The following is a 17,504-nucleotide window of genomic DNA, read 5'->3' on the forward strand; positions in this document are numbered from 1 at the left end:
GTTTTCACCCAAGAGGAAAGGCTCATAGCTAGGAAAACGTGCTAAAACTTTCTCAAGAAAGAGGAATCCAAATAAGAATGTACTGCACTCTCTTTCTGCACACATCAGAATGGCAACAGTCAAACTTAAGGCAAAGCACTCTTTTGGCAAGGGTGTGAGGAGTCAGGCACTCAGAAGTATTGGGGGTACAAGTGGAAACCCTTCCTGATGCAGAATAATTCAGCAATCAGGATCACAGGCCTATCAGAATTACAGAGGTTTATATTCTATGACCTGGCAGTTTCACTTCTGAGAATTTATTGTGTGGATATTGTTGCATGGGTACAATAGGTACATATAAGTCATTATAGTGCTATTGGCAACAGCAATAGATTAGAAACAGCCTAACTGTCCATCAGCATGGGACTGGTTAAGGAAATCATGGTGAATCCATAAGTGCATACAAAGGCCGTCCTTTGAAACTGGAATGAGGAAGCTATTTATACCAGGATAAGGAAAGACCCATTATTAAGTGAAAAGGCTAGGTGTTGGACAATGTGTAAAATGTGTCATTTTTTGTATAAAAAAAGGAGAAAATGATATATCTTAGTATTTATGTACACAAGCATAGAGAAACTTCGGAAATATTCACTTTGGAAATATCCATTAAAGAATTTAAAAAGTATTCCTTAGAATGTGGGTGCTGAGGAACTAATGAGACAGAAGACTGGACAGAGAGAATTATCACTGTACATACATTTTTTCAATTAATTATTTCACTTTTAAATTTAAATTACTAAACCATGAGATTGTATAGGGGCTTCCCAGGTGGCACTAGTGGTAAAGAACCCCCCTGACAACGCAGGAGACATAAGCAACGCGGGTTTGATCCCTGGGTTGGGAAGAGCCCCTGGAGGAAAGCATGGCCATCCACTCCAGTATTCTTGCCTGGAGAATCCCATGGACAGAGGAGCCAGGTGAGCTACAGTTCATAGGGTTGCAAAGAGTCGGACACAACTGAAGCGACTTAGCACGCACACATGTGATTGTATAATCTTTGAAAAACAGTAAATTAAACACAAATATCTATCTATCTAAATATTATACTTTTAATAAAAGAAAATAGACTATTCTAATACAGTCCTTGAGTTTTAAAACAACACAGACTCATAGAGTGACTAGTGGGGAAATTTCTAAGAATATAGTTCACACCAAGAGTCCCCAAAGATAGCTTATTTTTATTGGGAACAGAAACTCTAGCTGACCATGCCTTTAAGTATAAGGTCAACTGTGTAAACTCACAAATAGCCAAAAGGAATGTGTGTTTACAAAACTCTGGCCACTACGATGGAAAAGGGGTCAGAAACCCTCAGGATTGTTTAAATACACAACCACATGTACAGCTTCATTTCCTAGCATCTTAAACTCTTGAAATGTTTTTTCTTTTCTTTCCATTATAAATTAAGGCATGTTCATGTTTTAAAATGGTAATTACAGACATGAAAACAAAAATAATAAGTCTATTGTAACCTTCGTAAATATTTCCAGTCTTTTTCCTCTTCTGTATTTTATTTCTTTTTTTTTTTTTTCCAACGTAACGTATCATATTTATTACTGGTCTCAGACTGATAGTGAGGAAATAAGAAACATCAGGAGCCAAGCATTACAGTAGTGATGTTCTCACTGTGATACAGCTGCTTAAATAAGTGATCTTAACATGTGTGCCACTTTTTATGTGAGGCTTCTTATAGACCCAGCTTGGTTCTTCTCCAATGTCTTCTCTTGGAGTTGTACCTAATTTTATTGCCAGTTTTCATTCGAATCCATTGAGGAATGGGACGATTCTGCTTTTGCTTCTTGGCCAGGAATCGCTTGATCCTGAAAGTCTTGTGAGAAGACATGGTGCGGACAGAACTCAACCGCACATAGGATGGCGGAGAAGAGAAAAGAGCTGTGTTTTATTTCTTTTTTTGACCTTATTTTTTTGAGCAAAACCGAGCAAAAGGTACGGAGATTTCAGACAGACCACTGCCCAGCCACATTATGAACTTCTTCCACCAGAATGGTATATATATTTGTGATAATTAATGAAACTACTTTGACACATCATTATCACCCAAAGGTCACTGTTTAATTAGGGTTCACTCTTGGTGGTGTACATTCTATGGGTTTGGACAAATTTATAATGCATCCATTACTAGAGTAAGGTACAGAATAGTTTCCATGCCCCCAAATTCCTCTGTGCTCCACCTAGTCATCCCTCTCCCCCATCTCTGGCAACCACTATTTACTATCTGTCTCCACAGCTTTGCCTTTTCCAGAACACCATACATTGTCTGAACCTTTTCAGATTGTCTTCACTCACTTAGAAATATGCATTTAAGTTTTCTCCATGTCTTTTCATAGCTTGATAGCTCATTTCTCTTTAATGTCAAATAATATTCCATTGTTTGAATGTACCAGAGTTTATTTATTCATTTATCTACTGAAAGACATCTTTGTTGCTCCCAAGTTTTGGAGATTATGAATAAACCGCTGCTAGCTACATCCACGGGCAGGCTTTTGCGTGGACTTAAATTTCAACTCTTCCCTGGCTCTTATACATTGTTTTTTAAAAAATAAAATTGCATTACAATTTTGCATCCTACTTTTTACTTAATCTACATTTTCCAAATTGTTATATCCTCCTACTGTTCTAATGACAAGACATGCTGCAGTTTACTTAGCCTTTCCCCAGCATCTAAACATCTGTTTCCCAATTTTTGATAAATAAATAACATTGCTATAAGTGTATTTGTACATAATGGTTTTCCATTCTTAGACTTTCATTTTTGAATTCTTAGACCTAGAAATACTAGTTCAGGAAAAAAGGATCATTTTAAAGGCTATTCAATACCCACTGTCAAAATGATTTCTGACAAGTTAGTACTATTTTATAGCCACTTGGTCAATGGATAAGCATATTTATGTTTTCATCCTTTTTAACACCAGATTTATCAGTTAAAAAAATTTCTCTCATTTAATAAAGAAAAATGTGCTATCTCCTTTTATTTGCATTTCTCTGCTGGCTAGGAGTAACCTTTCCTGTGTTTGTCTAATTGTGTTTTCTCATTTATGAATGATGTATGGACACCTTCTACTATTACTTATTAGGACCATGAGTCTTTCTTATATATTTGCTTGCACTTTTTACATCAATCTGACATGCTTATCACAAACATTTCTCCTGTTTTGAATTTTCACTTTTTGTTAAATGCATGGTCATTTATTTTTGTTAAAATCATTTGATATTTTCTTTTTGATCACTGCCTAACAACAACTTGCTCTGCTATTTTCTTGGTTTTAATCCTCTTCCTCCTTAAAATAAAATGAAAATTTTGAGATATGTAAGTCTAAGCCATTAAGTCTAGGGCTTTCTGTAAGCTGAAAAAGATCTCTGCTTTGTCATCACCATTCCCCCTGAAAACAGTAAAACTGCACTAAACTTAGTTCTGCTTCATACCTCAGTCATGAGCCCTCAGATACAATGAGTCACCACAATGGCATATGACAGACAACTGTTCTCTCAGCATCTTACATCTCCTGTTGAGCCAGCAGGCCTGGTAGGAAATTTTGAAGAAGAAAGTGCATTTTATGATTCACTTAAAAGAAAAGTTACTCTACATCTTGGGTTGCAACAGGGCTACATTTTGTGTCTGACACAAGGAAGCGAGCATTGCTGGAGCCAGTCAAACCGAGGAAGATAGAAAATAGGCCGGATTGAACAGAAGTGCTATTTGTGGGAAACAGGGCAGTTCTTCTGGCTCCAACCAGGGTGGGGCAGGAGGCGCATGTGTGGGCCCCTTGTTGTGACATGCACAAAGTTCCGGCCTAGCTGTCCCTCATGGGAGTCCCCATCCCACGAAGGCTGGGCACCTCTGCTCCACGGAGGCTGGATCCCGCGAACAGGCTCTGGTGCAGGCAGAAGTGCACTGAATCTGCTTCCACTCTGAGCAGGGAGGTGATACAGGGCAAGTCCCTCCCTTCCCTGGGCCACATCTCCCAACCTGCAAAGTGGGGAGATGTACCCTTGCTATTCAGCTTCCTAGGCTGCTCAGTAGTAAGAACCCGCCTGCCAATGCAGGAGATGCAGGACACACGGATTCGATCCCTGGGTCGGGAAGATCCCCTGGAGAAAGAAACGGCAATCCATTTCAGTCTTCCTCCCTGGGAAATTCCATGGACAGAGAAGCCTGGCGGGCTACAGGATAGCAAAGAGTCAGGCACGACTCAGCAACTAAATAGCAACAACAACCCCTGCCATCTATCTCACAGAGTTATCATTAGGGTCAGATGAGACAGCTCAGCCTAAATGAGATGGGACATGAGCTAAACAGCATGGATCCTACCCTCCAGTGTGTGGATGCAGGTGAAGAATGGGGACATTTCATGGTGCCACCTAGGGAGAACAATTTTACCACTTGGTTATCTTATGGTGCCACGTCTTAGCCCTGAGGGGAAGCACAAACTTCAACTTCAATCTTGATCAGAAAATCTTTCTTTCTGAGAGAGCACAGGGTGCCCTTCCAGAGCCACTGACGTAGCCACAGATATACAAGTACCAGGCAGGACAGAGCAGGCGAGCAGGGCGTAGGGAGAGGCTGCACCCGAGTGGTGGGCGGCGCCCTAGGCCATCAGGTAGAGCAGGCAAACTGGACTCTACCAGGCATTGAACCAATTGTGACCAATCATGTTTTGCAGAAGCTCAAGTTAATAAGAGTTCTATCAGTCTACCCTACTCAGGGCACTGTGAAAAGCACCTGATAGCCATAATCTCTGACCCCTCCTAGATGGGAAAATGAAGCCTCAGAGGGGTCAAGGCAGGCGCTTTGGGATCTGAACCAGTTCCATCTGCTGCCAGGCCCTGAAGCAAGGACTCTGGGCCCAGCCCAGACAACAGAGAACAAGAAAACTAGGGTAGGAAGAAGGTCAACAGAGCCAGACCCACAATGGCTGCTCTGGGCTTAAACCAGCTTCCTAAAGAGAAGTTAGCAGAAGACGTTATCAGCATTTCACTGCATTTTCAGTCTAAACTAAATGCAGGACTGTTATAGCTGCTCAGAGCTCTGTCCTGGTAAGAAGAGAGGTCGGAATGAGTGCTAGGGTCTATAGGGTGCTATAGGTCATGACAACTATGTTAGCAACTTACTGTCATTTGCAATTACAGGTCACCCCTCACCAAGGTCAACTGCCATTGATAAAGGCCAAGGACTAGTGTAAATAGGGTGAATTTCCTGACACCTGGCTTGAGGCTTCTGAAAGCGCTCCATAGGCTTCCACTACCACACAAGGTCATCCATAGTCCATGCCAGGAGCTGTGTACAGCCTGTAGAACTTCGCTTTCAAGGTGGAAGAATGGTGCTTCCCTTGAAAAGACTTTTTCTCATAAATATATCATATTATGTCAAGCACACAGAACTATATCTGGTAAGTAGAAGCACTAAATGGGTGTCACCTATGACTATCTTACCAGCATTGGTATCATCATTATTATGGAATCTGCTCTGCTAGAATAGGGAGCTGGCTGGACATGGCAGAGTTCTCAGAAATCTGCACCAGGGTGGGAGCAGCTACAAAGGACCTGCAGACCCCTGGGGATCCTGATGCATTACTTTCTACATACGACCTTCTTGCATGCATTTTGCAAAGAGCATCAGGATAAGAGCTGCTCCCTTGTGAGGTAATTGCCAAGGCACCTTCCTGTCCACAGCCTCCCCGTGGCCTTTCATCGTAAATGGTTTACATCACCTCAGAGGTTCTGCTGGGTCTTGTCATGAGAACGCGTCCTTTGCAGTCCCTGCCAGTTCTCACCAAGTCTGCACACAGGCTTAGGTTTAGTTTTTAAGTTTAAAATCTCTGAATACCAACTGGTAAGACGGGGAGGTGCTTCCTTAATATTCAGCGGTTCCATGCAGTGTTGGCCTTGGGTCATAAGAATAACGGCAAAAAGAGATCCCTAGGGTTATCTGCCCAGCATCCACTCCCTACCTTCTGGGGCTGAAGGGACACGTTTGGGTGTCACTGACCCCCAACCCCTGCTCAGCACAATCTTACCCTCTGGCCATAGAGCATGGTTCAGGTTGGTCCCATAACAGTGAGTGTAATTGTGCTTGCTTCCTGTGGAAGCAAGATGAGTCCTTCATGAGACCAGGGGTGAAGGCTCCTGCTGCCACCTTTCCTTTCCTAAGAGGAGTAGAACTGGCTGGAAGACACATCAAAACCTTGAGGCAGCACTGCCCAGAGAAAGGCTGGGAACAGAAGTCACTGCTCCAAGGACCCAGTGTCCCCTGGATGGAGGCCCACACCCTGCAGCATCGCCAGTCAGGAACCAGCCAAGTCTTCTCCTGGGTAAGACCATCTGAGCTGTCTTTTCTGTCACTTGGAATCAAAAGGTCCGTAAATAGTATACAGGGCTAGCTATTCATTTAACAGTTGGCAGTTTTATTCATGCTCTTAGTCTGGGGAGATTAATTTGTACCTAGCAGGCTTTTTATGAGGATTAGAAATAAACCCCATCAAGTGTTCCGCCACAGAGGTACACGGACACTTGGTGAGTAATTATGAGGAATTAGTCCACAGCCGGTATTATCTCACTGAATCCTCATGACAACCCTGAGCTGCAGGGACAAAGCCAAGTTGGTGCCCATTTGGTGGAGAGTGAACTAGTCCCACAGAAGCTGGATAGTCCCACAGAGACTGGTCCCACGTCACCAAGTGGCTGGTGGCATGGTTCCAACTGATGCCAAAACCAGGTGGAGGCTGTTCATATTATTCTAGGAATAACCAGATCCCATCACCTTGGTCGTCTTCCCCTTGCATGCCTCTGCCTGAGCCCCAGGGTGGGCGCGGATAAGACAGCATAGTGATGTCCTCAGGGATGCAGGAGCGAGACCAGGAGACACACACGGGAGCCTGTCGTCCCAGCCCTCACCCACTGACTTGCTCAGCTGAATGTGGTCACAGGGGAAGACATCTACAAATCGATGCCTATGACCAGAGCTCACTGGACTTTTCAAAGTCAGGAAGAGGCAGAGCAGCTGCAGTCATCTCCAGCCAAGTCCCTTCCGCTTCTCCTTCCATTGCCCTGACTTTTCTGCAGTATCTACTTCTTGTCCATTTGTGTGACTGCCAATATCCAAGCTCTCACGGTCAGACCCAAGCTCCCCAGCACGCCTGAGCTAGCGTGTGAGTCCCAGAGCCAGGTGGCCTGGGCTGGTAGCCCTACTGTTCCTGCTTTCACTGGTCAGGAGACCTCCCCAACATCCACACTCTTTTTGTACTGGTTTCTCATCTGTAGGATGGGGATAATCACAGCAGTCACTCATAGGGTTGTTATGAGGCCAGAATAAGACAGTGAGTGTCCCGTGCTTAGCACTGTGCCTGGCATTTAATAAATGAGGCTTTGTTATTACTTTTAATATGATGACTGCCATCCTCTGGAATCTGCCCTGCCACCATCTCCAGCCTCACCTCCCTGCTGTTCTGCCCTGAATCTCCAAGATTCCTCACCCCACGGACGAAATCCCTTCCCCAGCTGTGCTCTTCTCGCCCCACTTCTATGTGCTGCTGTCCCCCATCTCTCTTCCCCTGGAATGCTCTAACTCAACCTTCAAGACTCAGCCCAGATTTCAGCCCCAGGAGACCCCTGAGACAGGATTAGGAGCGCCTCCTCTGGGTGCCCGTGACAGTTCTGTGGGCCACGGCTTCTGCCACCATGTTATTTCTCTGGGTCTCCCAGACCTCAAGGTGTGGGCTGGTGTTATTTCATCCTCACTCAGTGGGTCTTACAAGCCTACAGAAGAAACACTCACAAGTATTGACTGAATAATAACAGAACTATTTGCATAGGGTTCACCATTTACCTGTTGGAACCACTTCATACAGACTAACTCATGAAATCCTCCTAACTCCTTACATGCTAGAGCTATGATTGCTCTCATTTTATCAGAGAGGTTGAAAAATTAGCTAAAGGCACACAGCAATCTATGGCAGAGCTGGCATGTGAACTGAGGCAGCCTGGTCACAGTTCTTTAGCCATCACAGCAGACTGCCCTTCACAGAAGGAATAAATGTTTTGTAACACTGCTCCTATTCACTATGCTTCAACTTGCTTCAATACACAAGAAGCAAGTAGTCACACACCTCAGTTTGGAGCACATATCTTTATATTCTCTTTGAAATCACATCTTTGCCTTCTCTCCAAGATCCTAAACAAATCACTTACTAAATCCCATACTTCAATTGTGAGGTATGTTTTAAAATGTTTATAAATCTCTGATGTTTCAGAAAAGACTGCAAAATGCTTTAAACTAAGCTCACAAAACACAGTAAAGCTGTGCCTGTAATTTATCCAACATGTAAAGAGTCTGTTGACCTGACTGTCTATCCTTGAGAAAGTGTATGCACCGAAAACATGAAGAAAGCTTGGAAGACTTCAGCTGTAACTGCTATCGGCACAGATAACATACTGCCCATCTTAATTTCTCCCACTTGGAGATACTTTATTATCTCAAGGGCATAAGACGAGTTTAAGCAAAAGGTCAGGAAATGCACTGGCCGGGAACTGCCCTTTTGTGCCCTCGTCCACCCTCTTGACAACTTTACTGAACTTGAAGAAAGGCACCTGAGTGCACTGAGGAGGAGTCTTGGTGTGGGAACACATTACGAATCTATGAAACTGGCGGCCTTTCATTTACAATCTGATTTTCCGGAACTTTGGGGTACAGTTTCACAGTGATCAGTTGAGCTGCTCTCTGGATAGTTAAAATCTTGCAGAGCCCTGAGATGCTCGCTAAGGTCCAAGTATCTGCTCCCGGAGAGGGCGATCTGCCATGGGAAAGGAGCGGTCCTCCGGCTCTGCAGGTCAAGGCCACCCTCCCAGGAGACAGCAGTTTCCGACTTCAGGGCCGACACACATGAAGATAAGATTTGTTTTCCTCCTGTTTGAACTCCTCTCAAAAAGTCAAGGAATTCCCTAGAGTCCCCAAGTTCTGCCCCAGTCGCTTGGCAAGGCCCCTCTCTCAGTGACCACAGCCTCAGGGCCAGAATGTGGCGTCTTCCTGAGGGGCCCTCCCCTGCCCGAGGGTTTTCATTCCTGGCAACTTGCCCTGGTCCTGTGCGCTCTGCCCATTCTCCCTTAGGAGGAAGTGGTCAGAGGACACAGACAGACATTCATCCCAATCATGGCTTGAGGGGCCCAGCTGCCCACTGCCATAGCACTGACGATGCAGCCCAGAGGTGGGAGCTCCCTGGCACAACAGGGACAGGAAAAAGAAAGGCCTGGGCTACAGAGGCAGGGCACAATTCAGGTCAAGGCCAGTTAAAATGGCAAGGACTGACCAGTTCCCAAGAGAGGCCCGGTGGCAGATATCAGCCTGCACTGAGTCAAATCAGCATGAGGTTCTTAACAGAAAGATGAGTGCAGGTCAGGAGGGCACCCAGGTTTCAGTGGGCAGGGTCCTGGGGCACAGTGAGTAGAGGCAGGTTCTCCTGAGGCAGATCTGTGGGCTGGCCCAACAGGAGACAGGTCGTGGGACGAGCTTAGCTCAGGCACCCAACCAGTCTCACTGACAGCCAGCGGGTCAAGGCGGCAGCACTTAAGCGGGACTGTGTGCTCATCTCTGACCTCTGGCAGGCTTTGCAGGACTGAGGGGAGACCAAACTCTAACGCCCACCGGGCTGGGGTGACATCCTCACTGTATTTATAGCATCAGCACCAGCTTGGAATAGATGCAACTGAGGGGGAAAACGAGGGAAGGGAAGGAAGCAGGGCCCAGACTTCCACACTGCTTATTAAGGATTTAAGGCTAGATGCTAGATGCAAATTCTGAGAAACACTGGCAGGCTGACCTCTCCACAGCCTATGATGTCCCCTGAGCCATAACCTCTTTCAGTGTCTGAAATGCCAATACTTAGAGCCTTTTCAGGGCATGTGCTTTAAAAAAAAAAAAAAATTTTTTTTTCCCGAGGCATAATTTACTCCCCATAAAATTCACTGATCATAAGCATACAATCCAATAGTTTTAGTAGATTTATAAAGTTCTACAACCACTGACACAATACAGGTTTAGAACATCTCTGTCACCCTACAAAAGTTTCCTCTTGCCAAATAAATAATAGTGAATATGGCTGAGTCTATGTCTACTGTTTTAAGAAATCACCAAATTGTCTTTCCAAAGTGGCTACACCATTTTACATGCTCACCAGCAAGATACAGTTTCACCACATCCTGGCCAACACTTGACATTGTCATTTTTATCACAGCCATTGTAGTGGGTGTTTAGTGGCATGACATTATGGTTTTAATGACACTTCTTTAATACTAATGATATGGAACACATTTTCATGAACTTGTTAGCCATTTATATATCTTCTTTAGGGAACTATCTATTCAAATCTTTTTGCTCATTTTTAAAATTGAGGTACAGTTGCTATACAATACCAAGTTTCAGACATACGACATAGTAATACACATTTTTTAAGGTTATATTCCATTAATACTTATTATAAAATATTGGAAAAGAATATTGGTTATACCCCCTGTGTTGTACCATATATCCTCGTAGTATAGTTATTTTCTATGTAACAGTTTGTACCTTCTAATCCTTTACCCCTATCCTGTCCCTCCTCCTTCCCCTCTCCACACTGATTACCACCAGTTTGTTCTCTATATCTGTGAATCTACTCCTTTTTATTAATATTATATTTACTAGTTTTTTAGTGTTTTGCTAACAATTTAATTTCTTGACTTACTACAGCTTATTCAGATTATAGCTTTATTTTTAAATCAGTTTTGGAAAATTTTTGTTTTCCTAGGAATTTTTCCATTTCATCTATGTTGTCTAATTTGTTAGAATACATTGGGATTATGAGGATTATAACCTTTTAATTTTTATAGGGTTTGTAGGAATTCCTTTTTTCCTTCCTAATTTTGGTAATTGGTTTTTTTCTTTCTCTCTTTTTTATTTTCATGGACAATCTAACTTAAGGTTTGTCAGGTCAACTGGTCTTTACAAAGAACCAACTTTTGATTTCACTGATACTTCTCTTTGTGTGTGTGTGTGTGTGTGTGTGTGTGTGTGTGCGTGCGAGCACGCACGTGCACGTGTGTTTTCCATGCTATTGATTTCTGTACTAATCTCTACTATGGTCTTTCTTCTTACTTCTGATTTCACTCACACTTCTTTTTCTAGTTTCTTATGGTGAAAGCTTAACGTATTGATTTTAGACCTTTCTTCTTGTCTGATCTAGGCATTTAAAGGCCATAAATTTTTATGTAAGCATTATTTTAGCTGCATCCTATAAGTTTTGATATGCTGTGTTTTCATTTTTATTTAATTCAAAATATTTCCTAATTTCTCTTTTGAATTCTTTGACCCATACAGTATTTAAAAGTATGTTGTTTAAACTTTCAAAACATTGAGAAATTTCCCAGATTTCTTTCTGTCACTGATTTCTATTTAATTCTGTTGTGGTCAGAGGACAGACTTGGTATGATTTCTTACATAAATAAAATACCTAATTTTATAAAGATATGTTTTATGACTTAGTATATGGTCTATCCTGGAGAATGTTCCTAATACACTTGAGAAGAATATATTGTGCAGTCACTGAGCAAATTATTCTTACTTGTCAGGTAAAATTGCTTCATCTTGTGTGTCCTGGTTGATTTTCTGTCTAGGTACTCATCAATTTCTGAGAGTGGAGCATTGAAACTTCCAGCAGTTGTTCTAGAATAATTGAAAATCTTTCAATTTTCTGTTTTTTGCTTCATGTATGTTGAGGCTCTGTAGCTAAGCCCATGTAACGTGTCATATCATCCTGATGAGTTGATCTTTTATAATTAAAAAAACTTCCTTCTTCATCTTTAGCAATATTTCTTGTCTTACATGATATCTTATTTGATATTAACTACCACCTCTCTTGTTACTGTTTGTATAGAAAAATGTGCTGCTTCTTTCGGCCCTCCATGGATTTAGATGAAAAAATGCACTGTCATTCAAATATGTGTTTCCCCATAGGTAATAAATTGTTTCTCTTTGGTTGTTTTTAAGATTTTTTTTCTTTGCCTTTGTCTTTCATAATTTTCTTCTTACTACCTTTCAGAGTCCTCCTTTGTTGGTCTCTTATATTATTTCCAGAATTGATAGTTATGCTTATTGGCAGGGAAGAAGAGCAGGGAGAAATTGATCTTACCCATCCTGTCTGGAAAAAAAGTCTCAAATTTCTAAATACTCTTGGGTTTGCAATATCTACTATAACTATTGTTACCTGCAAGGTGTGTCCCATCAGCTAAAAGGCGAGCCTCTTAGCGCACCTGTCACTAATGGACACATTCTGTAGAGTAGGGCATAGGACAAGCAGGCATTGGTGGAAGGGGATCAGGAGTGTTTGTGGTCAGAAGGCATCAAGATGGTTCAGTCCATCTGCCAGTCCCTTCCTACACAGGTGAACAGTCCTCCAGGAGCAGGTGCCAAGCCTCCTCCAGCATGCACATTGGGCCAGCATGAGTCACATGTTCACTGGCCCCTCTGGGAGTGAGAACCAGAATATGAAATCTGGGAACATGTAAGTGCATGCAGAATACATGTTTTTAGGTCAATCTGTAAACTAATATGCTGACCTTAAGATAAAGATATGAGTTTAACCAATTTCTTCGTAATATCAAAAGAAAGTAAAATAGCAAAGATTTCACATGGAAAAAGGAAGAAAATATTCCTACCTGTTCTGAGGGCATTTCACCAAATAGTGTCTCACTGTGAAAGGAAAAAGAAATAGAAGACGGTAAATAAATACTACCTTAGATATACATGCCCCAGGAATTACTAGGAAATGTAGGTGGCCAGGTGTTGTCCAGTGTTTGCACTAACCACCTCTCCAGGTTATCTTTGGATGAGTACAATAGACTCATAGCAAGGACGCCACGGTGACTTGATATTGTTCAACACCTGGATCAAGCCAGGCATGAAGCCGTAAACCTCAGACTTTCTGGTTACATAGCCCCCAATCTTCTTTTTTTTTTTTTGGCAAGCCAGGTTGAGTTGGATTCTAACCTGAAGAGTCCTGGAATGACAGAGTCACCCAATCTCAGAGCTCTGCCTTAGTTAGGAGAAAGGGTTCTCAGGGCAACTTGTTTCCACTTAGATGTTCCTCTCTATAAAGTGGGTTTCATTCTATGATCAAAGCTCTTCCAGGACTGAAAGGAGGCCCTGGGAAAGACAGTCTTTTTTTTTTTTTGCAATGACATTCTTCATAGTAGGTAGCCTTCAGAAAAAGAAAAAAAAAAATTCTAGCTGCAGAAGAAAAATAAGAATACCTAGGCAGTTATCCTAATAAGGGTCCAATCTAAGCTCACTGTTGAACTTACCTCAAACAGAAGTAAAGCTGAAACAACCACAGGGCTCTGGAGTTGTGTAGTAGAGTGTTACATCAATGGCCCCAATGAATCACACATTAATATATTCTATCTCTCCACATCCTTACGTGACTCCCTCCTACAATGACACCGAGCTTGGCCATGTGATGAGCTTTGGCCAATGAAACATTAGCCAAAGAATCACAAGCAGAAGCATAAAAGGCCCTGTGCTTTGAGGCTTGTGCCCTCTCTCTCTCTCTCTCATTGCAGGGAACTCTTCTGTCACCACACAAACAAGCCTGGCTAGCCTACTGGAAGATGAGACCACACGGAAGAGACATAAGACATCCCAGGTGAGGCCCCAAAGCAGCCAGGCCCCAAATGCCCCACCAGCAGGCTGAAGCTGCATAAGTGATCCAGTTGAGGCCAGAAGAACTGCTCAACTGAGTCCAGTTCACCTTTCTGATCTGCAAATAAAACAGTTGTTTCAAGCTCCTACACTTGAAGTGATCTGTGATGGAGGTGACCAATGCAGGCTCCAGACCAGGATGACAGAATCTCAGCTTTTGGGAGTTTTTTTGGTTTATCTGATCCAACCCCTTGTTAGTAACTGAACTCTTTCTGGATTGTGTTTACTAAATACCTACTATTTGTTGAATAATTTATAGTTGCAATAATAATAAAATCATAGTTCATATTTATTGAACTCGCCATGTCTTCCTGGCACTATCCTAAGCTTACTATATGGGTCAGTGGTCTTTAGTCTGGAGCTTGCATACCCCTGGAAAGAACAGTTTTAAGGACATCATTTTCTGGATCCTCACCTCCCATGTTATTCTTTCCTTAGAATTCATTCCCCTGGAACTTGCCCTAGGTCTAGCTGTATTCCTTTCCCTCCCTCCCTGTTAAATGAGCCTTTCTACTTCATAAAATCAAGGCATTCCTTTCACCCATCCTGACTTGTACTACAGAGACCTGTCCTGGGGCTAAAAGCCAGTGGGCACATCAATGGCCTCAATGAATCAGTAAACGATTTGGACTATTGGTGTCAGTGTTGAGAAAGTGAATGACTAATGACTGGGCACATAAACTTTTCACTAGAGGAGAGGTTTCCAATATTTTGCTTTCAACAAGGATTGAAATATGAGCTAATCCAGTCGTCAGCTGGTAGAGAATTAAAATCATTTTCTATGATAGATCATTATGACTTTTGACATATAACTTGAAAGCAGTTTAAAGTATCGAGTAGTGTAAGGAAACTTCATCCATTCCTGCCTCTTTTCATACTGAGATTTTGCAGAGCTAACATCTATTAAAAATATAGGACTAGAAACGATGCTGAATTCTATTACTAAGTAAATCCATACAAGGCTATATGAAGTAAAAATAAAAATCCATTTCCAATAACATTTTACTTCTTGTGATTATTATTTATCTAAACTTATAATATATTTATGTGGTTTTGATTAATTTTATATTTATTTTCTAAATCTTTACTAATCATGCAGTATTTACTGAGAACTCAATCCAGAAAAAAGTTTAACACCTACAGACTTGTGGAATAAGGACATTTTTAAAACCTTAATGCAAAATTTTATACACATACTATTTTACAGAAAAATATAACTAGACCTCGCTTGGAATCTCCCTTAAACATGCATAGCATAATCATTGCTGATGACATGACTGCATCACCTGTCTTAGCTAGGGGTCCCCAGAAGCAGAGTCTGTCTATAAGACAAGGATTCAAGTGCAGAGTCTATGTGGGAAGGAATCCTGGGAAACCCACTGGCAAGTGAGGAAGTGAGATCAGGAAGAGAGGAAAAGCCATAAAGGGTGGTTCTGGAGCCAGTCTCCACCATGGGTCATAGCTTAGTACCCAAGGCTCTTGATTCAAAGGCTCTCGGTGCCACACAAGGCAACCCCTGTGCATAGAAGCAGAAATTCAGGATGTGGTGCTTTTAAATGGGAACTTGTGATCTTCCGGACTCTGAGGACTCTAAAAGGAAGGGCTGTTTCTCTTACCTCTTCTAATAGGAAGATACCTGGGAGCCTGAGGTTCTGGCCACCTTTCTCTGCCTCCTCAGCTCAGGCCACACAATACCCACTGCATGGCTAAGGCTCCCAAATGACACATCCAGGCTGAAGGCCATCATCCCCCCGGGCCTGTCCCTGTCACGGGTAATTAGGGATGGAGGTAGCCATGCCCCCATCCTGCCGGTCCCTGTAGCAGTGTTAGGGCCTCTGAGGTCTGTTCCTGAAGGTTTGGCCAATCTGCTCTAAGGCTACCATGTCCAGGTGAGGGCTAACCCCAGCCTGGACATGGTCTTGCCTGGGCTACAGGATGCCAGCCTGCAGGTGGCAGTCGTACCAGACCGATGCCAAGCTCCAAGTTGCTGCAGGAGCTATGAGTTGCTGTCTAGGAAGGACCTCAGCAACAACCACATGGAAGGCTGAAGGAAAATTCCTTGGCAAGGTCAGTTCCCAGATGGCTGAGGTTTTCTTGAACAGAAACACGAAGGCTGAGGATGGGACTGGGCTTGGGTTCTACCACTCCCTTCTTTGGGGACTTGGACAAGCTCCCCAGCTGTGTCCTTGGTCAAAAGGGAGCAACAAAGGCTGTTGTTCGGGCTGGCAGTAAGGATTCGTGAGAATGTAGAGGGACCAACAAGGGGTCTATCCTGCAGTGGGTACTCAGGCCAAGCCCTTGACAGCTCACAGGGTTTCAGACGCTGTGTGCAGGTATACACGAGGGCATCTGGGCCCACTCCCAGGGGGTTGAGGGCAGCTAAGACCTGGGTCCCCAGTGGCTCTTTGAGAGGCCTGGAGTATGTGTCCTGGTCTGGCTTGTTGACTCTGGAAAAGAAGGACTTCTACTGAACTACCTATGTGGCTCTGTTTCCCTGCTCCTGCCCACAGCCTACCAGGACTTGCAGCTCCAGGCAGATTTCTCCATTATGCCCCTGAGCCCAGGAACAGATGCCTTTACAGCAAAACAGGCTTGTGGACTGCCCATGTGGCATCCGAACTCCAGCAGCTGGGAGCAAAGCAGCTGGGAGACAAAGCCACTTGCCCACCATTTGGTGAACAGCTGTCATGTGCCAAATTCCAAGGAGAATGGGTCAGAGGAATGGTCCCTGCCTTGCACGCTATCGGCCTGGAGGGAGGCAAATACATTTGCACATGTGCAACATGCGCTACGAGCTCATCAAAGTCATCAAGGGTTTGCAACAGGAGAAAAGCTTGGACACCGTGGAGAAGGTGGGCGCTGCCATGGAGGGGGGCACCTGGGGCGCAGAACTGACAGACCAAGCACGGTGGGCAGGGCGCGGGCTGCGGAAGACGTCTAGCTCTGTCTCGGGTGCTTTGGGGCTCTGTGCTCCCGTCCGGGTCATCATCATTCTTCTCCTCTCTACTCAGGCCCTGGAGGCTGACCTCTATGCACTTCCCTCTGGCTTCAGGTCTGGGTGGCAGGACCAAAGGAAAGCATCCCTGGGACGTGTGAAGGAGGAGGGCAGGGAGGGCCTGAGGAGTACAGGCTCCTGGCTCACTCTCTGCTCCTGCCTGGTTTGGCCTGGCTGAATCCTTCTTCTAAGGCTCCTAGTAGTGACAACTCTCTGAAAGCTACAGCTCTCACAAATTCCAGAACCTCTCCTTCTCTTGTCCCCTAAGGTCTAGGGTAGAAACAGCATTCCATGGGTGTTGGTCCCTGAGGGCCTCCCTCTTTGTCTCTCCCTGGTTCCCTTAGCCCTGCCTACACCTCTGCAGAGAATCCCCTCTAGAAATGCTGCTCGGTGTTCCTTTATTTTCCCCTTAAGCCATGAGCACCAAATGTAATACTTGCCAGCTTTATGAACTTAGGCTAACAGTAATCATTATTATATATATTAATAACTATACCCACATGTCATCATAAATACAGGATACTTACAGGGAATCAGAATGTGTTAAGGGTTTCATTTGTGGTTTTTTTAACTTAATCCTCACAACAATGCTATGAGACTGATATACTACTGTACTCCTCACTATTTAGATGGAGAAGGTGAGGCATGGTAGGTAAGACATCAGATAGGAAGTGAAGAGTTGTCACTGAACTGGAGTTATTTTAATTCCAAAGTCCCGCTGTTACCCA

The 17,504-nt window shown here is 43.6% G+C and overlaps 2 protein-coding genes across 2 annotated transcripts in view; both read right to left on the bottom strand.

The window, feature by feature from the left end:
* VSTM4 (V-set and transmembrane domain containing 4) overlaps positions 1 to 17,504 on the bottom strand; it is an 80,283-nt gene that overhangs the window by 27,692 nt on the left and 35,087 nt on the right. The window contains exon 5 of the mRNA XM_061162003.1: positions 12,740 to 12,773. Within this exon, the coding sequence (XP_061017986.1) occupies positions 12,740 to 12,773 (34 nt within the window). The remainder of the gene's footprint in view (positions 1 to 12,739; positions 12,774 to 17,504) is intronic.
* Positions 1,575 to 1,946, bottom strand: LOC133070173 (large ribosomal subunit protein eL39). The gene has a single exon (XM_061162004.1). The coding sequence runs from the start codon at positions 1,878 to 1,880 to the stop codon at positions 1,725 to 1,727; it is 156 nt and encodes a 51-aa protein (XP_061017987.1). The 5' UTR covers positions 1,881 to 1,946; the 3' UTR covers positions 1,575 to 1,724.

This window comes from Dama dama, chromosome 15 (assembly GCF_033118175.1).
Source record: "Dama dama isolate Ldn47 chromosome 15, ASM3311817v1, whole genome shotgun sequence".
Taxonomy (NCBI): Eukaryota; Metazoa; Chordata; class Mammalia; order Artiodactyla; family Cervidae; genus Dama; species Dama dama.